Source organism: Barbus barbus (assembly GCF_936440315.1).
Source record: "Barbus barbus genome assembly, chromosome: 19".
Lineage (NCBI taxonomy): Eukaryota > Metazoa > Chordata > Actinopteri > Cypriniformes > Cyprinidae > Barbus > Barbus barbus.
In genome coordinates, this window is record NC_136747.1 from 30,526,372 (window position 1) to 30,552,407 (window position 26,036).

Consider the following 26,036-nt stretch of genomic DNA (forward strand, 5'->3'; position numbering starts at 1 on the left):
TCTCATAATTATAACTTTTTATGTCATAATTTCCACTTTTAAAGTAATAATTTTGACTTTTAACTAATAATTATAACTTTTATGTCATAATTTCCACTTTCAAACTCGTAATTTTTACTTAAAAAAAAAAAAATCATAATCAAGCTTGGATGACATAACTTGGATTTTTCATCAGGCTAAGGATACGTATGGCGCTACTGGGCATGCGCACATCAATACAGCGTAATGTTTGCTACACTGTACAATTACTATTTTTTTCTTTATTGTAAGGGGTAGGTTTAGGATTGGGGTAGGTGTAGATATTAATAAAACACAATCTAATAGGTAGAACATTAATTTCATTGTTCGTTTCCGGTCGGAGGGCTTTTCCGACTACATTTCCCATGGCGCATCTGCCACGCGGGACTACATTTCCCAGCATGCAACGTCACCTCGGCGCGCGTCAGAGGAGAAGCGTGTGGAAAGTCTTTCAGGCGTGTTTGAACTGTCAGTAACCGCACAACGATGAATCATAACGTTTAAATAATCGCACAAGAGGACTTCCCTGTATTTCTTGCGGCGGGAATGAGAAGGCAGACGGCCGCGGATCGTTGAAGGCGCTGTGTGCGGGTTGTTTTGGTTCGGTGAGGCCGGGGTGTGTGAGTCTGACAGGCGCGGGTCTGAACTCTATGCAAACGCTCTCTGGTGGCGTTGCTTCATGTTTAATCGCGAGTGTTCTGGTCTGCAGTGTGTTTCAGTGCCGCGATGATCCGGTTGGCTCTGCTCCGCGCGCTCGTGGCCCGCCGCACCGGACCGGCTCAGCTGCACCGGCGGTTTCTCGGTACACACCGGCGCAAGATCAAACCGGAGCAGCTGGAGCTTCCGAACCAGGCGCGGGAGTTCGTGTACGGCCTGAGCCCGGCGACCCGGAGCTGCTTACTGAAGGAGCTGCAGAGCTTCGAGTCCCAGACCCAAGGTAACACCGCTGCTTTACTGTAGTACACCGGAGTATTGTGCTCTGCTTTACTGTAGTACACCGGAGTATTGCGCTCTGCTTTACTGTAGTACACCGGAGTATTGCGCCCTGCATTACTGTAGTACACCGGAGTATTGCCCTCTGCTTTACTGTAGTACACCGGAGTATTGCCCTCTGCTTTACTGTAGTACACCGGAGTATTGCCCTCTGCTTTACTGTAGTACACCGGAGTATTGCCCTCTGCTTTACTGTAGTACACCGGAGTATTGCGCTCTGCTTTACTGTAGTACACCGGAGTATTGCCCTCTGCTTTACTGTAGTACACCGGAGTATTGCCCTCTGCTTTACTGTAGTACACCGGAGTATTGCCCTCTGCTTTACTGTAGTACACCGGAGTATTGCCCTCTGCTTTACTGTAGTACACCGGCGTATTGCGCTCTGCTTTACTGTAGTACACCAGAGTATTGTGCTCTGCTTTACTGTAGTACACCGGAGTATTGCGCTCTGCTTTACTGTAGTACACCGGAGTATTGCCCTCTGCTTTACTGTAGTACACCGGAGTATTGCGCTCTGCTTTACTGTAGTACACCGGAGTATTGCGCCCTGCATTACTGTAGTACACCGGCGTATTGTGCTCTGCTTTACTGTAGTACACCGGAGTATTGTGCTCTGCTTTACTGTAGTACACCGGAGTATTGCGCTTGTGCTCTGCTTTACTGTAGTACACCGGCGTATTGTGCTCTGCTTTACTGTAGTACACCGGCGTATTGCGCTCTGCTTTACTGTAGTACACCGGCGTATTGTGCTCTGCTTTACTGTAGTACACCGGCGTATTGTGCTCTGCTTTACTGTAGTACACCGGAGTATTGCCCTCTGCTTTACTGTAGTACACCGGAGTATTGCGCTCTGCTTTACTGTAGTACACCGGCGTATTGTGCTCTGCTTTACTGTAGTACACCGGAGTATTGTGCTCTGCTTTACTGTAGTACACCGGCGTATTGTGCTCTGCTTTACTGTAGTACACCGGAGTATTGCCCTCTGCTTTACTGTAGTACACCGGCGTATTGTGCTCTGCTTTACTGTAGTACACCGGCGTATTGTGCTCTGCTTTACTGTAGTACACCGGCGTATTGTGCTCTGCTTTACTGTAGTACACCGGCGTATTGCGCTCTGCTTTACTGTAGTACACCGGAGTATTGCGCTCTGCTTTACTGTAGTACACCGGAGTATTGCGCTCTGCTTTACTGTAGTACACCGGAGTATTGCGCTCTGCTTTACTGTAGTACACCGGAGTATTGCGCTTGTGCTCTGCTTTACTGTAGTACACCGGAGTATTGCCCTCTGCTTTACTGTAGTACACCGGAGTATTGACAAAAACCCGCTTAACCAGTCTGAGAGACCAGATAACCAGCATCCTCACCTTTACTGACCTTCTTTCTGATTACATCACTGTACCATGGTACTACCACATGTCTAGCTGTAGGCAAGCTTGTTTTACTGAATGTCATTTATTTGTGTGTATATATATATTTTTATATTTATATATCTCATCAGCTGAAATTTTTAATTCAGTTAAAGTTAATTTTATTTCAAGTGAAGTAAATGTCTTTTGTAGTTTTAGTTAATTATAATATCCCTTTTGTAGCCCTCAGTCCGTCCGTCTCACACACTCTGAAACCCAACACTGTCTCTGGCTGTATGTAATCGAGCGGTTCATAATGGCAGTGTTTATTGTGGTCTGTTCAGGAAGCTGCCGTTGCTATAGTGACGAGTCATGTGACTGAGCTTCCCTCGTCCACTCGTCAGTTTCCACTCTGATCTTGTTCTTCTGTCTCTGTCCTCTGTTAAACCGGATCTTTCTGCTGATTCACACACTGCGCTTCACTTACTGTACACTAGAGAAGTGTGTGGAATCAGACACAGACGACAACAGAATGTGTGTGCGATTGTAAGGTCAGAGTGTGACCTTTGACCTCTGTGACCTCTTATAAATTCCAAACGGATTTTTTGCGCCCTTGAAGGGGACACCATCTGTAGGGATGCTCCCAATGAAAGGGAATCCTTCCAGAAGTCCCTTAGCGAAGGGAACATGATCTTCGGTTAGGAGCAAACTTTTAAAGCAAAGTTGGGGTTGATTTTGACTTCACATACAAACATAAGAAGAATAGGCTAATTAAATTTGTCTTTATATTTTAATGTAATACAAAATATTTTTCATCAGTGATAGAAATCTGATTTAAGACTGTAAGCAAGTTCAGTTTGAAAAAGTGTAATAGTAAATAAGACACAGGACTAAAGCTATTATATACTATATACAAGATGAATAAAATAAAGATATTATTATCTTAGGCATGACTTTAAGCTGTAAACTGCTCTTTGTGATTTAAGATATTAATAAACATTTGCATTATGAATTTCTGTAAAGCTGCATTCAAACCCTTCAGAAGACACATACTGAATATAACATGTTCACATGCATTTGAATCGAGAGAAAATAAAAAAAATCTATAGGAAAAATTGATAAGGAAATAAAGAAAAACAAGCAATTTAAAAATATCTAAATTGTATTTTTAATATTATTATGGATTTATTTCAATATTAAATTGTATACTTTTTATTTATTTTTGTTTATATATTTTTTTTAAATCCTTTTTAGTTACAACTCATCAACAACTGTTGTATTGATTTTAATTTGTTAATCTAAATAAATTGGAAATCTTAAAATTATGCATTGGTTAATGCAAATATTTTGTCACTGCTAGTTTTATATTTGTGTGGCGTCTAGCTTCAGCTGCAGTGTGTTTATTGTTTCAGACTCGGAGGAACCGTCTCCGCTGACGCAGGCGCAGCTCAGATACAGTGAGTTCAGTCTCTCTCTGCTCTGTTTCACTCATTCACTCGTGTTTCTCTCAGCTCTGGATCTTCTGCTCTCTAGTTCTCCTGCACAACGCCATTCCCTTCGTCGGCTTCGGCTTCCTGGATAACGCCATCATGATCGCCGCCGTGAGTCACATCAGTACACACAGCTCTCAGCTCTAGATTATAGAGATCTGCAGGACTAAACACAGCAGCAGAGCTCAGAGCTTGAACAGTCTTACTTGTCTGTTTATCATTAATATGCATCGAGTAACAGTAAAGACACGAGGTATTGTTTATATGGAGTCATCTTGTGTTTAAATACAGTTGTGTTTTTTGAGAGCTTGTTTTATTCAGTGGCTCCTTGTGTTCGTTTCTGATGATGCATGTGGTGGTGTTTTTTAAGGGCACTCAGATTGAACTGTCCATCGGATTGACACTGGGAATATCTACCATGGCAGGTATTAACACACACACACACACACACACCCTGTCTCTCTCTCTTTCTCTCTCACACACACACCCTCTTTCTTTCTTTCTCTCTCTCTTTCTCTCTCTTTCTCTCTCACACACACACCCTATCTCTCTCTCTCTCTCTCACACACACACACCCTATCTCTCTCTCTCTCTCTCTCTCTCTCTCTCTCTCTCTCTCTCTCTCTCTCTCTCTCTCTCTCTCTCTCTCACACACACACCCTGTCTCTCTCTCTCTCTCTCAATTCAATTCAATATGTGCTTTATTGGCATGACAATTGTTACAATGTATTGCCAAAGCATAGTGTTTACATTAAATATAGAACAAGTATGTAAAAAAAAAAAAAATACATGCATGTGTAGATATAATTAAACAAAATAGAACAAATCAATTCTAGAATTCTGTGAACAGTTTAAAAGTGTGTGTGAGTGTGTGTGTGTGGGCGCTTCACTGATTTGTTGACTCCTCCCTCTTTTTGTGACAGGCATCAATGTATCTTGCTGCTAGTGAGATACAATCTTGTTTTTCACCTAATAAATACTGAAGTTGTGTTTTCTTGTTTAACATTTTGAAGTCAGGGTAAAGTGTTTCAAATTGTGGATAAAATGCCTCTCTAATGTGTTGATAGTTAGGACAGCTGGTGAGGAAGTGTTGCTCTGTCTCCACTTCTCCATGAGTACAGTATGGACAGATGCGGCTCTCTCTGGGCAGCCAGTGCTGTCGATATCTGCCCGTCTCTATAGTCAGAGTATGACCGCTCAGTCTGTACCTCGTCATCTGTCTTCTTAGTTTACAGTCTTTCACTGTACTCAGATATTCTGCAGTTGTGGAATCTCTATTTAGGGCCAAATAACATTCAAGTTTACTTTGTTTTTCTGTTGTTTCTTTCCAATAGGTTAGATAATTTTCTTTTTGTTCTTTTATAATTTGGTTGGGCCAAATGTTGTGGCTGATTATTTGAGTGTCCTGCTGCTGGATGTTAGTCATGTTAGTCTGTGTTTGCAGCTTCAGGACCATCTGAATCAGGGGACTTTTTTCAGGGTTCACTTCATGGTTTTTAAGGGCTTTAAAATGATAAGAGTTGGGGTCGCTCATTTTTAAGTGTTTCCAAAATTTGATGGCTCGTTTCTCAATGTGCATTAGTAGAGGGTATTGGCCTAATTCTGCCCTGCATGCGTTGTTGGGTGTGCTCCTCTGTACTCCGAGGATGCTCTTACAGAACTCAGCATGCAGGGCTTCAAGAGGATTTTTGTCCCATTTTTCAAATTGGTGATTTAGGAGAGGACCCCACACTTCACTGCCATATAATGCAATAGGTTCTATGACTGATTGGAATATTTTGAGCCAGATTCTAATTGGTATTTGAATTTGGATCGATTTTTTGATGGCGTAAAAGGCCCTTCTTGCTTTCTCTTTCAGTTCATTCACAGCCAAATTTAGTTTACCAGTTGCATTTATCTTCAGCCCGAGGTATGTGTAGTTTGTGGCATGTTCAATATTGGTCGTACCAAGGGTGAATTTGTGTCTCTTTCCCTGAAGTCTGGGTCTTTTCTGAAATGTTAGTACTTTGGTTTTGTTAGGATTAATAGTCAGGGCCCAGGTCTGACAGAACTTGTGCAGGATGTCCAGGTTCTGCTGTAGACCCTCTTCTGTTGGAGACAGCAGAACCAGATCATCTGCAAACAGCAAGAACTTAATGTTGGAGTCATGTAGTGTGAGGCCAGGTGCTGCTGATTGTTCCAGGAGTTTTGCCAGTTCATTAATGTAGATATTGAAGAGGGTCGGTGATAGTGGACAGCCCTGCCTCACACCCCGCCCTTGAGTGAAGAACTCTGTTCGTTTATTTCCAATTTTAATTGCGCATTGATTGTTTGAATACATTGTTTTTATAATATTGTATGTTTTACCCCCAATACCTGATTCTAGAAGTTTTGACAGCAGACCTTCATGCCAAATTGAATCAAAGGCCTTTTGGAAATCTACAAAGCAAGCAAATATGTTGGTTTTGTTTTGGTTACTGTATTTGTCGATCAGGGTGTGTAGGGTGAAGATGTGGTCTGTTGTTCTATAATTTGGTAAGAATCCAATCTGGCTTTTGCTGAGGACATTGTGCTCTGTAAGGAAGTGTACAAGTCTTGTGTTGATGATCTTGCAGAACAGCTTCCCCAGATTACTGCTCACACAGATGCCTCTGTAATTGTTTGGGTCTGATTTGTCTCCACTCTTGAATATGGGCGTTATGAGTCCTCGGTTCCAGCTTTCAGGGAAATGACCAACACTCAGAACCAAGTTGAACAGTTTTAGTAGAGCCGATCTTAATTTGTGCTCTGTGTTCTTGAGCATTTCGTTGAGGATGCCATCTGGACCACTTGCTTTTTTGTTTTTTAGGGCCTGGATTTGATCAATCAGTTCATTTTCTGTAATGGGGTAGTCTAATGGGTTTTGATATTTACCAATTGTACGTTCCATAGGAATCATTTTTTCATATTTTTGGGTTTGTTCTGGGGTCATTATAATTTCACTATAAAGTTGTTTAAAGTGATTTTTCCAGGTGTCTCCGTTTTGTATGGCTGCTTGTTCAGGATGTTTTTTATGCAGGTAATTCCAGTTGTCCCAGAAATTGTTTGAATTTATGGATTCCTCAATAGTTTTTAGCTGATTTTTGATGTACTGTTCTCTCTTTTTTCTGAGTGTACTTTTATACTTTTTAAGTTCTTCACAATATTGATGGCGTAAATCTGCATTGTTTGGTTGTCTATGTTTTTGATTTGATAATTGTCTTAATTTTTTCCTTATGGTTTTACAGCCTAAATCAAACCATTTTTCATTTTCTTGTGTGGTTTTATGGATTTTCTTAGAGGATGTGAGGTTAGATAAATTGGCCAAATATTCAAATATATAATTGATGTTCTCTACAGCTAGATTGACACCATCTGGATTGCGAGGATGAATTCTGCCTAGAAAGTTGTCTATAAGTAAGCATACGTTTGGATGGTCAATTGCAGTCACATATTTTTCTGTGCTGTTTCGTGCCCATCTGTAATTCTCTCTAATGTTGTACAGCTTACTGGGCTGTGAGTGTATGCTCGTATTTGTTGTTCTTTTTAGGTATAGAGTAATTTGACTGTGGTCTGATAGGGGTGTTAGAGGTTTGACTGTGAATGCTCTGAAAGAGAATGAATCTAGATCTGTGATCATGTAATCAACCGTTGAGCAACCATGAAATGAACTATAGGTGTACCTTCCAAGAGAGTCACCTCTCACCCTGCCATTGACGAGGTACAGATCGAGGCTTCGACAGAGCTCCAGCAGAAGCTTCCCGTTTTTATTCACTTGCTCATCAGAGTTATTTCTTGGGAAGTTTACAGTGTTTTGTGGGAAGCTCTGTCCAAAAATGTAGTTATTCCCGTTATCTGTGGTGTAGTCGGGAAGAGATCCTGTCCTGGCATTTAGATCTCCACAGATCAACACACTTCCCTGGGCCTGGAAGTGGTTAATTTCACTGTGGAGAGATTCAAAGATCTCTCTCTCTCACACACACCCTGTCTCTCTCTCTCGCTCTCTTTCTCTCACACACACACACCCTCTCTCTCTCTCTCTCTCTCTCTCTCTCTCTCTCTCTCTCTCTCTCTCGCTCTCGCTCTCTTTCTCTCTCACACACACACCCTCTCTCTCTCTTTCTCTCTCTCTCTCTCTCTCTCTCTCTCTCTCACACACACACCCAGTCTCTCTCTCTTTCTCTCTCACACACACACCCTCTCTCTCTCTCTCTCTCTCTTTCTTTCTCTCTCTCTCTCTCTCTCTCTCTCTCTCTCTCTCTCTCTCACACACACACCCTCTCTTTCTCTCTCTTTCTCTCTCTCACACACACACCCTGTCTCTCTTTCTCTCTCACACACACACACCCCCTCTCTCTCTCTCTCTCTCTTTCTCTCTCTTTCTCTCTCACACACACACCCTCTCTCTCTCTTTCTCTCTCACACACACCCTCTTTCTCTCTCTCTCTCTCTCTCTCTCTCTCTCTCTCTCTCTCTCTCTCTCTCTCTCTCTCTCACACACACACATTAGTCAGGACAGGTTTTGTTTTATTCTTGTATTGTCTCTCTTGTCAGCAGTGACTATTATGTGGGTGAATCTCATGAAACCTGTTTAGAACATGTTTAGTTCAAATTTCACGCCAAATCAGAAAACAGAAAGAAGTAGTTCTACTTATTTTTACAATTTATATACAACATTTTTAAGGCCATTAAGATAATTGACAGTTTTTAATTTTTTTATCCATGTCGTTTAAAGCACATTTATCCATTTCTCATTACTGTAGATCTTGTTTTGTTTTGTTTTTGTCAGCCAAAACTCCTTGAGCTGAAATATTTACTTAAAAGATAATTATTTCAATTATTTAACAACACAATTGCATGCTCATGATTCTCCGATGTCAATTATTGGTCACATGACATGCACCTAAACAAATCAATTATATTAAATGTTTTGTTTAATTTTAATTTTCAAATTATTTAACTGATTTATTTCAGAAAAAATATCTAATTTTCTTCAGTATGTTTTTATTTGAGCTATTTTATTTCATGTAACATCTTTATTAAGCAATTACTTTTTTTAAAATAATTTATTTCCATTTATTCCAAATGAAAGTTCATATAATTTTAGTAATTATTTCGGATTGTCTTTTAAAGTTATGCATTGACATTTATTTCAAATGCAATATATAATCTTTTTAGTAAGTGTTTTATTTTAATTGTATTTTATTCTAATTTAATTGAATTTAACTCAAGAATACCAGTTTGTGAGATCCCGATCTAATGCAAAGAAATAACATACATTTCAAAGTATTGATGCATTATGTGTTGTATTGAATTGAATTTATGCTTATTTAAATTTAGCACAAGTTTAATTAAAATGTGTGGACATATATTAATGCTGATTTAGGGTTTAAAATATGTAATTTGTGTTTTCATTGTCATGAAATTAAAACACAAATGTTCCTCTAAATAATCTTTATTTGTATATTTCATGCCAAATATAATTTCGGTTTGCAATGAAGTGTGGTCGTGGTGAGATTGGTCCTGTAGTTTGTCATACAGAAGCTTGATTGATGGTGTATGTCTGTATTTCAGCCGCGGCTCTGGGGAATCTGGTGTCTGATCTGGCTGGACTCGGGTAAGCAGCTTCACTAACGGTGTGTGTGGATGAACTAGTTGTGTGTGTTAGTAATATTAGTAACACCGTGTGTAGTTTAGCAGGTTACGTGGAGGCTCTGGCTGCGCGCTTTGGGATGCAGATTCCTGATCTCACACCGAAACAAGTGGATATGTGGCAGACCAGAGTCACTTCACACATGGTGAGACACTCGTGTGTGTGTGTGTGTGTGTGTGTGTGTGTGATTGCACATGTGTTTGCTTGTGTGAATGTGTGTGCTGAGTTTGCTTGTGAGTTTGTGTGCGCATGTGGGTCAGCATTTGCTTGTGTGCATGTGAGTGTGTGTGTGTGATTGCACATGAGTTTGCTTGTGTGTGTGTGTGTGTGTGCTTGCAAGTGTATGATAAGTTTGCTTGTGAATTTGTGTGTGTGCGAGTGTGCATGCATGCGCTTGAGAGTGTGCATGTGAGTTTGCAGTGTGTCCGTGCGTGTGCGCTTGAAAGTGTGTGTGCTTGCAAGTATGTGTGAGTTTGCATGTGTGTACGTGTATGTGCGAGGCAAGTGTGCACGAGTTTGCGTGTGCCTGCATGTGTGTGAGTGTGTGTGTGAGTGAATGCGTTTCCAGGATGTTCATAGAGTCTTCAGCAGCTTCTTAATCTCCTCTCTTTGTGTGTGTGTGTGTGTTCAGGGTAAAGCCATCGGCGTCGCTATCGGATGCATTCTGGGAATGTTTCCGTTGCTGTTCTTAAGCGATGATGATGAGGAGAAGAAGGAGAAGAAAAAGATGAAGAATCATCCGAATTCAAACTGACAGGCTTTTCTATCAGCATGACAACATTTATATTGGCAAAGTGAAGAAAATCAAGCAAAAGAACAAAAGCTCATACGGTAAACATCATCAGAGTAATGAAAAAAAATCACTAAACAACAGTAGAGAGTAGCTATTACAATTAGTATGTAGTTAAGAGTTTAATCTAGAGATGAAGACTAGATGTTATAATGAGCATGAGTTGAGTTTCTCTCTCTATCACTAACACTATTTTAAAGGCCTGTTCACAACAGGGACGATAACTCTAACGAGTTTAATTAGTTTTAATCACTCCACACTACAATTATAACGATATGGACACAGCAGAACGATAGCAATCTCTTTCAATGTTTTTTCAATCAGAATCCATCCTGCTTTGAGCTTTCCTGTAGCTCAAATAGTAGAGCATGGCGCTAGCAACGCCGAGGTCATGGGTTCGATTCCCAGGGAAAGCAAGAGCTGATCAACTGTAGAAACTGTAACTTGAATGCAATGTAAGCCGCTTTGGATAAAAGCGTCTGCTAAATGCATAAATGTAAATATATTTCTGGAGCACTTTATACAATACAGACTGATTCAAAACAGGAAAATAACTATTAATGATGCAAAATTAATTAATTATGAAACTAATCCAGAAGCAGCTCTAGAGAATACAATAGTCATTATTCAGATCTGATATAGTCAGTGCTGTTAAATCTATAATAATGCTGAATATTAATTCTGTTAAACCTCAATATCGTTGTAGTTATGATTCTTGTTGTGAACGAGCCTCTTTTGAGCTTTCTATTGTTTGTTTTCACTAATATCTCGACTGGTTTCTTGTTCCTGTAGATTTTAGCAGCATGTTCTTCTGTGGAAACGTTTAGTGGAGAATGAAGTTTTACTTTAGTTTGAAGTGGCCGTCGTCCAAGATTAACACGCATCTGAACAAAGATTTCACAACATTTACTGGAGATTAATATTTTTAAACTGTGTTCTGTATTATATATTTGCAACATCATAAAGCAAAAGCCTGTTTAACTCTGGTGTGTGTTAATCTTGGACGCTGTTATAGTTACATATATGATTTCAACTGGAATTAGTTTTATTCTGGACAGCACAAGTGTTTTTACACTCGTACATGAGTATGTGACGCTCTGCACTCCCATCATGCACCTGAGACGTAAACTAAACCTCGCTGAGCTGCTGGGTCGTGACATCCGATGAACCCGGAGCCCTCGTGCATCATGGGCTTCCTCAGAAATGTGCCAAAAATCAACGAAACGCAGTATGTGATGAAGTATTTTAAGTGTTTTAATCAGTTCAGTGCCGGGTTTCTGTGGCTCTTAAAATGTCTTAATTTACTGTTTCACAAATCAAGGCCTAAAAAGCTTTTAAATCAGAGCAGAAAGCCTTGAATTCTTAAATTCATGGGTATAAATGTTGCATGCATTGCAAAAAATTAATATTTTCCTCAGTATTTCTGTCTTGTTTTCCAGTGCACATATCTAAACATCCTTAAATCAAGATGCATTTACTGGAGATGCAAAATGAACATGTAAGCCTCGAAACACAGAAGCAGTCATGAGTAACACAGGTATATTTGTAGCAATAGCCAACAATACATTGTATGGATCAAAATTATACATTTCTCTTTTATGACAAAAATCATTAGATATTAAGATCATGTTCCATCAAGATATTTAGTACATCTCCTACCGTAAATATATCAAAACTTAATTTTTGATTAGTAATATGCATTGCTAAGAACTTCATTTGAACAACTTTAAAGGAGATTTTCTCAATATTTAGATTTTTTTGCTCCCTCAGATTCCAGATTTTCAAATAGTTGTATCTCAGACAAATATTGTCCTATCATAACAAACCATACATCAATGGAAAATCTCAAAAATAATCTAAACAAAATTACCCTTATAACTGGTTTTGGTCACATATTAAGTCCTGTTTTCCTTGAAATTGAACAAAATGAAGTTTTTCCCTTTATTAATTAGATTGCTATGAGCCCATTGGCAGATATTTGTTCTTGTTATGATCATGAACTGGCTTTATTTTGATCAGTTTCTCAGAAAACAAGACTTCGTATCTTTAGACATGTGCGCTGCAAAACAAGACAGAAATACTGAGGAAGCGCATCGGTTTATTGCAGTGTGATCAGAAGGTTCAGTGCATGTTATTTACTTACACTCTTTGTTAAAAGAATGAAAAAGTAATGGAGATCTGTTGGAAAGTTTACATTTAGAGACCATATTGACATGTTACATTCAGTTTATCCCTTAAATCCTCTTACATTGTTCTTCTTTACCTTCATAAAATCTGCAGAAATCCTGTACCTGCTAATATGCATCACTCAAATATGATTAAATATTTATTTATTCTTTCAATAGTGCCAAGTTATAATCACTCCAGTCCAAGTCATTGAGTGTGAATGAATGATTGACAGGGTCATGTATGAATGAAGGAGTTTGTCTTCACATCAAAACACAAAACACAATAATAATAAATAAATAAAATACAATAAAATAAACAAATTCATTACTAAAAAAACATTAACTAAACACTAAAACTATATAGATATAAAAAAAATAATAAAATGACTAAAACACAACAAATTTTAACTAAAAATTTAACAAAATTATTTAAGCTATTTGTTTTTCTGAGGGACGAAACTTTCGGAGGCAGTGTGTTAAGGAGTGGTCGTATTTAATTTTTAGCATGCAAACATTTCAGACTCTGTGCAAAGACCTTAAAGTGCTCCTATTATGGGTAATGAAAGGTTCATATTTTCCCCAACAACAGGTTGACATGCATGCAAGGTAAAAAAACACTTTCATTGTCTTGTATGCATTTATTTTTACCTCATTTGCTCAACGACTCCCAAACGATTCGTTTAACGATTCATTTTTCCAAACCCCTCCTTTGTGTGACGCAAATCTGCGCTGATTGGTCGATTTAATTTAAAGCAGTGTTTGTGAGGGCAGTGCTGCTTTGTGTACAGCGTTCCTGGGGAAATCGCTATTTTTGCCGCTCCAAAAGCGGCACCTAGTGGCGAAGAATGAATCTGCATTTTCATTCAGACCAATGCAAAAAGACCAACAAGTGGGCGGGTAATATGCTAATGTTTGATGTTGACGTCAACATGAAACGGCTTGGGATTGGTTTGAAAAACGACTCGTTTCAATGATTCAGAGTCGACTCTTTCTTTTGAGAGATAATAACTTTATACACGGTGCACTTTCAGATTTAAAACTTTGCAGGATGTTTTCATTCACTTAGAGCTGTGTTACACACTGCATGAAAGATCATCTTCATCCATAATAGGGGCACTTTAAGTATAAAGTAAGACTGAGGCAGATGGAATCAGAGGTGCGTATGAATGTTAGTAATGCTGTCAGTCCTGAAGGAAACCCATGATTCCTCCGGGTTCAGAAGATGACCGTCTCGATCTCGACTCATGAGTGCCTCTGTAGTTCCTGTAGCAGATCATGTGCTCAAATGGCATTCATGTAAAGATGTCGATCTCATGGGGATTTGCTGTTATTGGCCGTTCGGCTACAGAAACGCTGTTTGAACAGAAATACCTCTGCAGTGATGTTTTAGTAGTTTAATGATCAAACGATTCTGGGCAATGTATCAAGAATATGCTCAAAACATGTTACTAATTTTAGTGTATACTTATTATTGGACACTATGCATTCTAATAAATATTCATGTATATATAATTATTGCACAGCTGTCTCTGGGTAGTGGACATGTAGTCTATTTTACAGTATTTTGCAAATTCTATGATTATTTTTGTGAGACTATATGGAATATTTGTACTTTTATAACTTAATTTGTCACGCCGCAGAACTATTGAAGTGAACCGTAAGTTCAAGCACACCGAGTATAAGTTTTGTTCATAAATATTGATCAATGTTATTTGTGAATGTGCTTTTGTCAGCTCTAAATGTTGTGTTGCTTTCATTTACATGAACTCATATTTGTTGAGTTGGTTTCAGTTATTAGATCCAGATTCTGTTTATATTGGGTATTTCACAGAGAATTGTTCAAATGAATTACACTTAATGTGGATATATATACTTTAAATGGCAACACTTTACAATAACATGAACTAACAAACAAAATACTGCTAAAGCATTTAATAATCTTAGCTAATATTAACAGAAGTTGCTTTTGAATTTAACATTATTTAGCTAAATGAACAGTAAAAACGAACATCAACAAAATTATTAGGCATTGTTAGTTAATTTGAGTTCATGCATTAACTAATTGGACCTTATTGTAAAGTGTTACCGAATTATAAATGAAATAAACATCCCCTGAAGTTTTCACACTGCAACAGATTTTAATAAAATGCCTTTATTGACAATATAAAACCCACACTGCATTATTATCATTATTATGTACAGTCTAGTGGTGTTCAGTATCTAACACACAAGTCAGTCTGAGCAGCGCTGATAACATCAAACTAATGCAATAGACTTTAATGGGTGAGTTAAGGAGGGTTAGCCAGCCTCTGCACATCCGTGTGTGTAAATAAACACTTTAAACAGCTAAACACCTCTGGAACACACACCAAACAACTTGTTTTATTTTCTAAAACAGTGCTTCTAGAATATATTCAGATCTGCTACATATGTGGAACACTAGTAGATAAACAGAACACTGATCTCTGCTCACGGCGACGTCCGTCTACTCTTAAAAATAAAGGCTCTTTATTAGGGCCCAAATGTTCCATGAAGAACTTAATCATCCATTGAAACACTACAGGTTCTTTATATTGGAAAAGGGTTTTATTGGCATCAATGGTTCCAACATCCACGGAACCTTTCCATTGGAAAAGAGGTTCATTACAGCGGAAAAAGTTTGCATAGATTAATAAAATGTCCAAAAAATGGAAAGGTTCTTTGGGCAACCAAAAATGGTCCTTCAATGGCATTCAATGCAAAAACCTTGTTTTGGAGCTTTTAATTTTAAAGAGTGCATATTTCCTCTTCCAATAATGAATTAGTAGATAAACGAATACTGTTCTCCATTGTTTCCTTTGTTGACGGCAAATGTCTGTCTACACTCTTAAAATAAAGGTTTCATGGCGCCAATAGTTCCATTAAGAAACTTTAACCTCCATGGAACCATTGCAGTGGTCTCAAACTCAATTCCTGGAGGGCCACAGCTCTGCACAGTTTAGCTCCAACCAGCTCCAAATCACACCTGCTTGGAAGTTTCTAGTGATCCTGAAGAGCTTGATTAACTGGATCAGGTGTGTTTGATTAGGGTTGGAGCTAAACTGTGCAGAGCTGTGGCCCTCCAGGAATTGAGTTTGAGACCAATACATTAAAGGTTCTTCATAGTGGAAAGAACCTTCAACAGCCTCAGAAATGTTTTTTTATTTTAAGAACTGATCACTGAAAGGTTCTTTGGCGAACCCTCTTTTGGAACCTTTATTTTTAAGAGTGTGTGAAATCTTAAAAATAAAGCTTCTTTCTTGACATTGATGGTTCCATAAAGAACCTTTAACATCCACAGAAACTTTAAACTGCAATTTATAGTGGAAAAAAGTTGTTCATTTAAGAACTGTTGACAAATGCCTTTGACATTCAACGAAAAAACCTCTTTCGGAAATTTTACTTTTAAGAGTGTAGTTCCTCGTCCTGTAATGAATAATCATCCTGTTCCACCTTCACTTGTCCAGGTGCATCTGCGTCGTCATTTTGACAGCCAGACGTCGTTGTTGTCGTTCCCTGGCAGCGAGCCTGATGCTTGAGGAAACTGTCTCTCCAGACGATCTTCTTGCCGCAGAGCGCGCACTCGTAGGGACGCAGGCCTCCGTGCGTCTTGACGTGTTTGGTCAGGTGGTGCTTCATCTTGAAGCTCTTGGAGCAGACGGGGCAGGCGAACGGACGCAGGTTCAGGTGTTGCATTTTCACGTGGCGGTCGCGCATGCTCTTCAGCGTGTACGCTTTGCCGCAGTGACAGAAGTGGACTTTGGGTGTCGCAGAGAGAGGAGAGCACGGGGAGGACGAGGACGACTGCGAGACCCAGGAAAGCTCGGACGTTCCCGGCGCCAACTGGTCGGACGGCGGCGGCAAGGGACGCTGGGAAATCTGCCCCGTGGCCTTCTCGATTTCGTCGTAGGTCTCGAATGCGACGTTTGTTTCGTTCTCCTCGTCTTCGTCCAGCAGCTTGGCGTCTGACAAAGTCCACTGGTTCCACACTGCGTCCGTCTCCTGCTCCATCTCGCCGCTCTCGCTCTCTCTGAGACGTCCGTCTGACTCGACGGCTCCTGAGAGAAGACAAGAGCAGACAACAAGTCAAAAACACGTCGGTTCTCCACGTTTCCCCCTGGTGGACGGGCGTTAAACTGCAGTGATGAAGAAGCTCCACTCACCGGCCTGGTGCTCCTCACACTTCACCCTCACTTTGTCCTCATCCAGCGGTTCTCCGACTCCTTCATCCGCTTCCATCTTCCTCTGCTCCTCGTCTTCCTTCGCTCCTCGGAGGCGAGCGCGGATTCGGTGCCTTGCGAAGTCCGAAGTTTCGATGGACGGCAAAGGCGCGACAGGGAATGTGTGGAAACCTTCATCTCCCGTATTCGGGCTGGATTCAGGCTCCGTTCGGACGGGGAACGTCAGGCTGCTTCTGCTCCACCTGCTCTGAGTCGGACGCCTCCATGTGGCCAGAGGCGGTAGTGCGCGTTTTTCCAGAGTTTGTTCACCCGCTGCTCGCTCCCCATCCTCCGGATCGGCGAAGCAGCAGTCGGAGCTGCTGGGCGACTGGTGACTGGAGGACGTCGCCCCGCCGGGGCTGAGCTGGACCAAAGGTCGCGACCTCTTCAGGATGTCCGTGCACTTGTCCACGATGTGCCACATCTGCAGGAAGCTGGCCACCGTGACGTAGTTGATGATGTCGTCGCGCACAATGCTGAGCTGACCCGTGTAGGCTGAGTTTAACACGCTCTCGAAGGCCAGAGGGTCCATGACGGAGGGAAGTGACACCGTGGTGACATTCTTCAGCAGAACCTGGCAACAGAACCGCAGTGTTCAGAGCCGCTCCAGTTAGAGCTACGGCATTTGTCCGTGCAGGACTGTAATGTGTGCTGTAACATACTGTGCTTTTCTGTTGCTAAGTAAGCAGGAGCCAGATTCACAAAACAGGCAAGACACTACAGATAAACAGAGTAAACATTTTAACTAACAGATATCACTATACTTACCCGGCACAATACAATAAAACAATTTTGTATTTTGAGTTTTCTGAAATGTTATGTTTAAATATGCAAATAAGACATTAACTACTTGCATATGCATTCATTTGCATTCATTTCCAGAGCAGAAATCTGGAATATAATTGGAGTTAAATGCTTTTCCAGAGGGGATTTTGGATTTGTCTTTTCAACACTCCATAAATCAGAAAATACTGTCAGTAGACAGAAAACAAACACATTTTCACCATGTTTTTAGGAGTAAAATGTTGTATTACTCAAAACCTTCAGAATACAGAGAGGAATAAAACTGTAAAGTTTGGTGTTTGTAAGAGAAAAAACTCTTTAAAGATATGGATTGGAATTAAAATGACAAATACATTTACCCCTGGTTTCACAGACGAGGCTTAAGCCTAGTCTCAGACTTAAATGTAAGTCTGAGCTGTTTCAACTGAAAGACACTTGCACTGATTGATCTTATAATATATTAATGGCATTATTTTGCCTCAAGATGGACACCAGTAATGCTTTTTTTAAGGCACATTTATAAAAAAAAACCTAAATGTCCTAATTGAACTATGGCCTAATCCTGGTTTAGTCTAAGTCCTGTCTGTGAAACCGGGCCTATGTGCAGTAAAGTAAACACTTTGATGTGTTCTAGTGCCACATTCACACAATCTGTACTTTCAGCATCAAAGCTGATTTGTAATCGTCTACTATGGGAGAACTGTTTGCTGTTACAACGTGACCGATTAGGTTGGTACATGTTACGTTTTACATTGTAATTGCATCAGTATGCGATTCTACCATTAGTCATATTTAATCTGTGTTGATATGTTTTAAAATGAAACTGATTTGAACAATATTTCCGTTTGTACAAAGATATATGTGCTGTTAGTAAAACCATCTCAGGTAGCACTGAGACTAGAGATGATGTGAAGCAAGTATTGCCTAAAAATCCTCCTCGTAATACTAAAATAAATGACTGAATACGCGTTGCGCTGTCTTATTGATGGTTTCTTAGTGATTTTTTCGTTCTTGGCTACGGCGGTGTAACCAAAGATACGTATAGATGCCCCATTCGACCGCTCCAAGCACGTAGATGCCATCTCGCCAAAAAAAAAAAGTAAAAAATTGAGAGAGACTGATATCGGCAGTTAACGATGTTAAATTTACCGCTGCATTATAAACACCCTCGCATTAGCGTTAACTAGCTTTTTTGTCATTTGGTGCAAAGGTGATATAGTGAAACGTATAGTGTTATAAATGTACATACATTTAAAAAAGAAATCTAAATATAATAAACTTTTGAGCATTTACGAAGCTAACTGTTAAACGCGTCAGTCTTGTGAAAAGGGTCCATTACCCATTTTACTCGGTAATTTAACAATTTATTAATTGTACATATTTTCAAGTTTAGTTTAGTTATCGACGATACTGGGCTTTAAAAAGTATCGGTATCGAAAACAAAATAGATGGCATCGCCCATCCCTGTTTTGGACAACTACAGCGGATTTGGTAACACTTTATTTGAGGGTCTCTTAACTAGTTGCTTATTAGCGTGCATATTACTCGAATATTAGCTATTTATTAGTGCTAATTAAGCAAATATTAATGTCTTATTCTACATCCCTAATCCTACAATACCTAAACTTTACAACTACCGTACTATACTATTAATAAACAGAAAATTAGATATTTATTGAGGGAAAAGTCGTAGTTAGCAGTGAATAAGTGTTCGCTATTCTAAAGTTTTACCGCGGCTGCGGCGTCGCCTTAGCAACGATCAGATCACAAACCGCCGAAACCAAACCGTCATAAATATGCAGATGAGGGCATTTACTCCGGCTTCGGATTATATGTAGAGTGTGAATTCGGTGTGAAATCGGTTCCACACTCACCTGGTCGTGGAAATACGGTGATGACGCGGCCAGCACACACCGGTGCGCGCGGAACACCTGACCTTGCACCTGAATGGACAGGTCACACAGCTGACCCTCCTCGCGCTGCCGGTTCAGATTCTCCAGAACAGACGCGCGGGCGCTGGGGAAACACACCTGCAGCACCGGGCCTGGCGGAGCGCTGCGGCCGACGAGCTGCTCCATCCTGCCGGGGAGAAAAACACCCGCGACCGCGGAGGAGCCGATATCACGGGTATATAATCACACACAACCGCTCCGGTCAATCCGTCACACAAAACGCGCTTCCTCCGCCGTTACTCGGCTTCAGGCCCGCAGATCAGATCCGCTTCACCGGGTCGACCGAGCATATCATAACAGGCTATAATAACACTCAAAGCGCTTATGATCATGTGTGTTTACATCAACATGCGGCGAAGATCCGGTCCAACACGAGTCACTATCCACACATCATAACCCTGGCTGTAATGCCCGGATGTGTGTTTATCGATCCGATGTGTGGATTATGATCTGCTGATCTGATCAGTTTAGCGAAATGAAATATGAAAGTGTTTTTAATCTCACCTGCGTTCACTGCGATGGAGCTCTGCGGAACAGAGAGAGACACGCCCCCTTCCCGAAGACCCGCCCCTCATCTAATATACAGTCATGGACATAGACTCTATGTAATTTATAAAGTTGTAATTCTAGTCTTCTCATAAATTAATTCAAAAGGGCACGGCGCATCCGTCTGTTTTATTATAGAATAAAACAGAATGGAAACGAATAGAATATGTGCGTCAATGCAGCAGCGGAAGCGGAATATTAATTAGGGTACGCCACAGGGACGTTGTGCGTCATTAATATTCATGAGCTGACTCGCGCAGTACTGCGGTCCGCGTGCGCCGCTTGCTGTCTGACTGAAATCACAAACATCCTCCCATACAAATCTGTAAAAAATCCCGCATTATTAGGTAATATTATAAAAATTTATTTTGAAGTGTTTATATTTTACACACATTTTTTATGTTTGTCTGAATTCCCCCACTTATTCTTATTCGCTGTAATTGTTGTTGCAAATTAGGTCATGCAAAAATATAATTTAAAAAAGACATTCACAATCTTGATTAACCATAATTAGATTATTAATATAATGTCAATTAACCAGATTTCTCTAAATAGCTGATCTGAAAGATTTAAACAACGTAATTTATTTTATTTTTCCAAACATCCAGCTGCCAAGGTGCTACAGATGAAAACAAGCCATTGTGGCTAAATCTGGCACATTTTACAATTATTTAATGTTATTAATGTGCATGACCCCTGATTAAATAAATACACATTATATACAGATGTTCAAAATGACTTATTCGAAAATTATATTCCTTCTGAAGCACGCGCTCAATAATTTGATGTGTTACGAAACGGAAAACCACGCCATTTATTATAGTAACGATCATTAATCTCATTTAAATGATTATATTTTTCAATGCAAGGGGCCGCGCCTGCCGGTAGCGTCGTGACGTCACCGCGCGTTCGGTTGCGTTGCGCGCGCGGCCCGGGTTTTTACCGCAATGCATCAGTCGCCCAGAACCGCGCAGAATGGCGTTAAACACCGACAGATCTCCGTTTACCGACCGCACGCGCCAGTCTGATGCTTGAGGAGTCTACCGCGGAGGCAAGGTACAGTCTGCATGATGCGCTGCGTATGAATATATGAATATGAGCGCTTTATTTAGATGTTAATTGATGCCAAAGATGCGCAGATGATCTAAACGGAGCTGCTGTTGATCTCAGGTCCTTGATTTGATTTGAAAGAGTCAGTAAAGCAGAGAATCGGGGCCCTTGGCTGAAACCTGTTTCTAAAGCAGAAGGCCTCAGATGCCTCTCCTGCAGATCTCCTGAGAGGAGCATGAGGATCCAGCTCTAGAGAACACACAGAGACCGAGTTGATCTGAGAGGATGAGGATGAGCCGTCTGCTGCTCCTGTGTGTGCTCTGCGCGCTCTCCGGTGAGAACTGCCAGCCCCGAGAAACACTCAATACATCACTAAATAATTAGCTAATCAAGAATGGGATTAACTAACTAACTAAAGAAATGAGATTAAAACGGAAAATCATTTTATTAAAATAAGAAAAATGTATTTAAATGAACAAATGATTTTAAAAAGCAAAATATTTAAACAAAACATTCGATTGAAATAAATGCATCAATGCATATAAATAAATGTGATCAAATTTATTTATCGATTAATTTATCAAATTTAAATAAAACATTCATACACTACTATAATTGCAATGATGCAGCATAAATAGAAACTAAAGAAAAAAACGATTCAAATAAATTTGATTAAAGTAAAAGTTAATTTATAGATATGATGAAAATAACGTTTTGTTGTTAATACTGAAAAAATAAATTAATTGAAATAAAACATGATGCAAATAAATTTAGTTTAAGGTAAATAAACTGATAAAATAAATAAACTTTCACTTGAAGCATCAAAAAAAAATACAGTGCTATAGTGAGTAAATAAATAATGCAATGATATAACAGAAACTAAATAAATCATTTTGATTAAAATAAAATTATTTAGTAGTAGTAAATAAAAAAAAAATTGATGTAAATTAACACATTTACTTAAAATGAATAAGTTGCTCAAAGTAAATAAAAACAAACGCAGTTGGTTAAAATAAATAAATCATGATTTGATAAATAAATGAATAAAAGTTAAAAAGCTTATAATAAACAAATGTATTAAAATAAATAAAATTTGTTGTAAATAATAAATAAATAACTGAATAAACAAAGCATTTGACTGAAATAAAATGCAGTACATAACAGTACAGTGCTATAATGAGTAGAGAAGACTGCAAGGGTGAAGCGTATTAGAAGCACTGTGTTTGAACAGCTGTTGAGTTTGATGATGGTGTTATAATAGCCTGTGCTCCGCAGTGTCCCTGTGCAGCGCCGCCTGTGCCGAGGTGGATTCAGACACGGAGGCCGTGGCCGGAGGGCAATTCAAGCTGGGATGCGTGTCCTGTAAGATGCGAGGAGAGGTGGAGGCCACGGCCATCGTCGACTGGATGTTCAGGGCGCGAGGAGAAGCCGACTTCGTGCACGTGAGTTCTGACGCAGGAGCACTAAACCAGATGCATTAAAGCATCTGCTAAATGCATAAAGATAAATGTAGTCCTAGACTAAAATATAATTCTGAGCTGTTTCAGCTGAAAGAAATCTTAAAATATATCAGTGCCTTTGTTTTGTCTCGAGATGCAACCCAGTAATGTTTTTTTCTAAGCATGTTTATAAAAATGACTTAAATGTCTTAATTGAACTATGGCCTAATCCTGGTTTAGTCTAAACCCTGTCTGTGAAACCAGGCCCAAGGCTTTTGCATCTGAACTCTTCACATTATAACAGCAGATCATGTGACTCGTGTTCTATATTCTGAGGTCATGTGATGCTTAATGCAGGAACAGATGCTAATTAAAGTCATTATGGCCATATTCAGATTTGGGTCTGTTCTTGAAATACAGAACATGAGTCGTATGGACTGCTGAGTTTGAGACGTTTCAATAGAAATTCAATAGAATAGTCATTTAATTAAAAATAAATAAATTGATAAGAAAAAATAAAATTTTAATGAATCACTAAACAAACAAAAGCATTTGATCAAAATAAATTTTTTTTTTCAAGTAAATACATTTAAAAGTTAAAATATTGATTCAAATAAGATAGTAATATAATATTTGATTAAAATAAGGGAATAAAATGCATGTTAAATCAAAATGTTGATTAAAATAATTGAAATTTGATCTTAATAAAAATGATTAAAATAAATCAATAACTAAATAAATCAACAAGCATTTGATTGAATTTAAGTCAATAAATCTGTACTAAAATAAATGTATTTAATAATTAAAATAAAATATTGGGTAAAATAAATATGTGAAGATTGATTTAAATTGGTAACTAACTAAATAAATAAACAAGCATTTGATTGAAATAAAAAAATAAAACACGTCCTTGATGAAGCTTGACGGCCGTCTTCAGTAGAAAGAGAGCAGGCCAGATCTGTGGAGCTTCTGCTAAGCTCTGTCGTGTCTCCTGGACAGATTTATACCTACGACGGCGATGCGTCCCGGGTCATCGACGAGCGCTTTCAGGACCGCATGGCGTGGCACGGCAGCAAGAACACCTATGACCTTCAGGACACGTCTGTGGACCTCCTCAACGTCACCTTCAACGACTCCGGGGTCTACCTCTGCATCATCAACCGCGTGCTCAGCTACAAGCACTACGAGTACACCACCATCATCAACAAAACGGTGGAGCTCACCGTCGTGGCCAAAGGTACGGGAACATCTGACATCTGCATTACATTAAATCACTATCATGCATGACTTCTGGCTGATGCCGTTGTTACAAATGAAGCATTCTGTCTCAACTCAACCAGTTTGATTTTTATCTCTTTTTTTTTTTCTGGTGAAAGAAATACATAAATCAATAGCCAAAATATTAAACATTCCTTGCATCAGCTGTATGCAAATTGCATTTGGTTTTTGTCTCATGAAAATGGGTCAAATTTGTACTTGGAGCCACATTGAGATCCTCACATCTCTGGAAATAAACTATTTAAAACTAAGATGCTGAAGGAAAAGTTTAAGAACCAAAATCTAAAAGGATGTTATGATAATCCCTCTTCAGTTATAGACATGCAAACTTTGGGGGGAAAAGACAAAAAGCACTTTTTCTTCATTTTTGAAGCATTGGCACGGAATAGTCAACAGATTTTACTAACAGAGCTACTAATCTCGGTGTAAAAATAACATTACGATGCTGCCATCTTTCTGAACTCATTTTTATCCTCCTGAAATTTGTCTCCCAAGCTCCGATGAAAAAATGGTCATCTTGACCTTCCTCTACACAATAGTGCATTACTCAGTCAATATTCATCCATTGCATTTAATATTTTGGCTTTGATCAGTCTGTATGTTTGTCTGTCTTCAGAAAAAACTAACAAAATGAGTACTTTAGCTGGGGAAGTGTGTGAAGTGTCTTGATTAGACGGAATGAGTGAGAGTGTGTGTGTGTTTCCTTGCAGCCACGCGCAGCACGGCGTCCATCGTGTCGGAGGTCATGATGTACGTGTCCATCATCGGCCTGCAGCTCTGGCTCCTGGTGGAGATGATCTACTGCTACAGGAAGATTGCCGCGGCCGGGGAGGAGGCGCTCAGAGCCAGCGCGTCAGTAACACACCTCTCACACAAACTCACTCAAATAAAATATTAGAAACCTTGTATTTCAGCCAGTGGCCAAGGCAACATTGTCCTTTAGTTTAACCCTATCCTGGGGCACACAAACATTTGAGATTCATAATTGAATCTGGTTCATAATTGCACATGTTGGAGGAGACTCGCCTGTTTATAAATCTATATTATATTTATTAACTTAAAAGACAAATACGCAACAAAATTATTAAAACTTTAACTACGATTAAAATAAAAATGGAAAATATGAAAATAAAAATTGATTCAAAATATGAATAATATGAAAATGAATAATTGATTCAAAGCGTGAATAATATAAATATGATTCACGCTTTGACTAAAGATGTATGTGACAGTTCAACCTAAAATCATCTTCCATGTTATTTGTCAAAATAATCTGAAAATAAAATCAGAAGTATTTGTTCGATGGTGATGGTTTTCAACAACAACAAAAAATCATTGAATTATTATTAAATACTTAAATATCACAGGACAGAAGGTATTGTTCAATCATTATCTTGACTATATCTAATTATTAAATTCTAATTTACAGGTCTAAAAGTATTGTTTACTCATTAGTTTACTCATCAAATTTGACTTAATTTGAATTAAAAAAACTATTTGAGCTAGTTGCCAATCAATATTTCTGTTTCATTTAGTTTTGCTTTATGTACTAAAATATCTAGAACTAAAATGTCTAGAAAGATTATAGACGTGTAAATTAAAACTACTAAAAATGACAAAAACACACAACAAAATTATTAAAACTTTAAATTTAAAATAAAGCGGAGAATGCAAAAATAATAACTTATTCAATTTAAATTCAGTAATAAATATAATAATAATTAAATAAAATTGTACAGGATCAAAAGTAATAGTTTACTAAAACTAAAATGAAGATAAACACATTTTTATAACTTCATACAAAACTCAGATTTGAAGTAGTTGCGAAGGCAACGTTTCTCGGTTTGATGCACTAAAATATATGAAACTGAAATAAAAATGAATAAAACTCAAATATTTTTAGTGTTGATAATACTAAAAATGACAAAAACACAACGAAATAACTCCAAAAAATTGACTATAAAAATGAAAATGTTTTTTAAAACACAATCGCATCTCAATAACACTATGTTCAAGCGCTTTTGCGATGTGTGGTCCTTGAGGAAATGTTTGTTTTGTGTCTCAGTGCGGAGTATCTGGCGATCGCGTCCGAAAGCAAAGACAACTGCGCCGGCGTGCAGGTAGCAGAATGAGTTAACAAGCACAGGTGAGTTAACTAGCAGTCCTAACTAGTCCTGGTTTCCCCTGGTTTCTCTTTCCAACCGCTCTCTTCTTTCCTGTCCGCAGGTTTCTCCGGGACGCTCTTCCTTCTGAACTGCTGTCACTGTTTCTGTTTTTATAAGCGTTTGTACCTCT

General features: G+C 39.0%; 3 protein-coding genes across 9 annotated transcripts in view; 2 read left to right on the forward strand and 1 right to left on the reverse strand.

Annotated features, from left to right (window-relative positions):
* The first annotated feature begins 394 nt into the window (after window positions 1-394).
* LOC306885499 (transmembrane protein 65-like) lies at window positions 395-12,723 on the forward strand. Of its 5 annotated transcripts, none has more exons than XR_013785548.1 (9): window positions 404-634; window positions 728-955; window positions 3,770-3,814; window positions 3,891-3,958; window positions 4,218-4,272; window positions 9,419-9,461; window positions 9,537-9,642; window positions 10,129-10,328; window positions 11,080-11,266. XR_013785548.1 is itself a non-coding variant. In XM_079442072.1 (8 exons), exons 2-8 carry the CDS (start codon window positions 745-747, stop codon window positions 10,249-10,251), a joined length of 651 nt encoding a protein of 216 aa, XP_079298198.1. In that variant the 5' UTR covers window positions 395-634; window positions 728-744; the 3' UTR covers window positions 10,252-12,723. The 5 variants fall into 5 exon arrangements, 2 of the variants coding, with proteins under 2 accessions (XP_079298198.1, XP_079298199.1); XR_013785550.1 differs by having other exon boundaries at window positions 430-623; XM_079442072.1 differs by having other exon boundaries at window positions 395-634; window positions 10,129-12,723.
* A 1,872-nt stretch (window positions 12,724-14,595) lies between these two features.
* zbtb22a (zinc finger and BTB domain containing 22a) lies at window positions 14,596-19,980 on the reverse strand. 2 transcript variants are annotated; one of them, XM_079442071.1, is made up of 5 exons: window positions 19,933-19,980; window positions 19,351-19,555; window positions 16,637-17,267; window positions 15,773-16,531; window positions 14,596-15,423 (listed from the first exon to the last, which is right to left on the reverse strand). In XM_079442071.1, exons 2-4 carry the CDS (start codon window positions 19,552-19,554, stop codon window positions 15,879-15,881), a joined length of 1,488 nt encoding a protein of 495 aa, XP_079298197.1. In that variant the 5' UTR covers window position 19,555; window positions 19,933-19,980; the 3' UTR covers window positions 14,596-15,423; window positions 15,773-15,878. The 2 variants fall into 2 exon arrangements, with proteins under 2 accessions (XP_079298197.1, XP_079298196.1); XM_079442070.1 differs by having other exon boundaries at window positions 15,576-16,531; window positions 19,933-19,976.
* An 899-nt stretch (window positions 19,981-20,879) lies between these two features.
* The window catches only part of LOC306885500 (sodium channel regulatory subunit beta-1-like), a 5,747-nt gene continuing 590 nt past the window's right edge, over window positions 20,880-26,036 (forward strand). Inside the window, exons 1-7 of one of the 2 annotated variants that reach the window (XM_079442074.1) lie at window positions 20,880-21,030; window positions 21,145-21,358; window positions 22,300-22,466; window positions 23,463-23,700; window positions 24,452-24,593; window positions 25,807-25,887; window positions 25,968-26,036. The exon at window positions 25,968-26,036 is cut by the window's right edge and continues 590 nt beyond it. In XM_079442074.1, the coding sequence (XP_079298200.1) occupies window positions 21,310-21,358; window positions 22,300-22,466; window positions 23,463-23,700; window positions 24,452-24,593; window positions 25,807-25,873 (663 nt within the window). In that variant the 5' untranslated portion in view covers window positions 20,880-21,030; window positions 21,145-21,309 and the 3' untranslated portion in view covers window positions 25,874-25,887; window positions 25,968-26,036. The remainder of the gene's footprint in view (window positions 21,031-21,144; window positions 21,359-22,299; window positions 22,467-23,462; window positions 23,701-24,451; window positions 24,594-25,806; window positions 25,888-25,967) is intronic. The other variant, XM_079442075.1, reaches the window with a different exon arrangement.

Bases quoted from the DNA above. Each gene is read 5' to 3' on its own strand.
- LOC306885499 (XM_079442072.1), top strand. From the start codon at position 745: ATGATCCGGTTGGCTCTGCTCCGCGCGCTCGTGGCCCGCCGCACCGGA. The intron at 3,815-3,890 runs GTGAGTTCAGTC...TCTGCTCTCTAG, and splicing joins GCAGGCGCAGCTCAGATACA to TTCTCCTGCACAACGCCATT. The intron at 9,643-10,128 runs GTGAGACACTCG...GTGTGTGTTCAG, and splicing joins CCAGAGTCACTTCACACATG to GGTAAAGCCATCGGCGTCGC.
- zbtb22a (XM_079442071.1), bottom strand. From the start codon at position 19,554: ATGGAGCAGCTCGTCGGCCGCAGCGCTCCGCCAGGCCCGGTGCTGCAG. The intron at 17,268-19,350 runs GTGAGTGTGGAA...TTCTGTTGCCAG, and splicing joins CACCGTATTTCCACGACCAG to GTTCTGCTGAAGAATGTCAC. The intron at 16,532-16,636 runs GTGAGTGGAGCT...GTCTTCTCTCAG, and splicing joins GTGTGAGGAGCACCAGGCCG to GAGCCGTCGAGTCAGACGGA.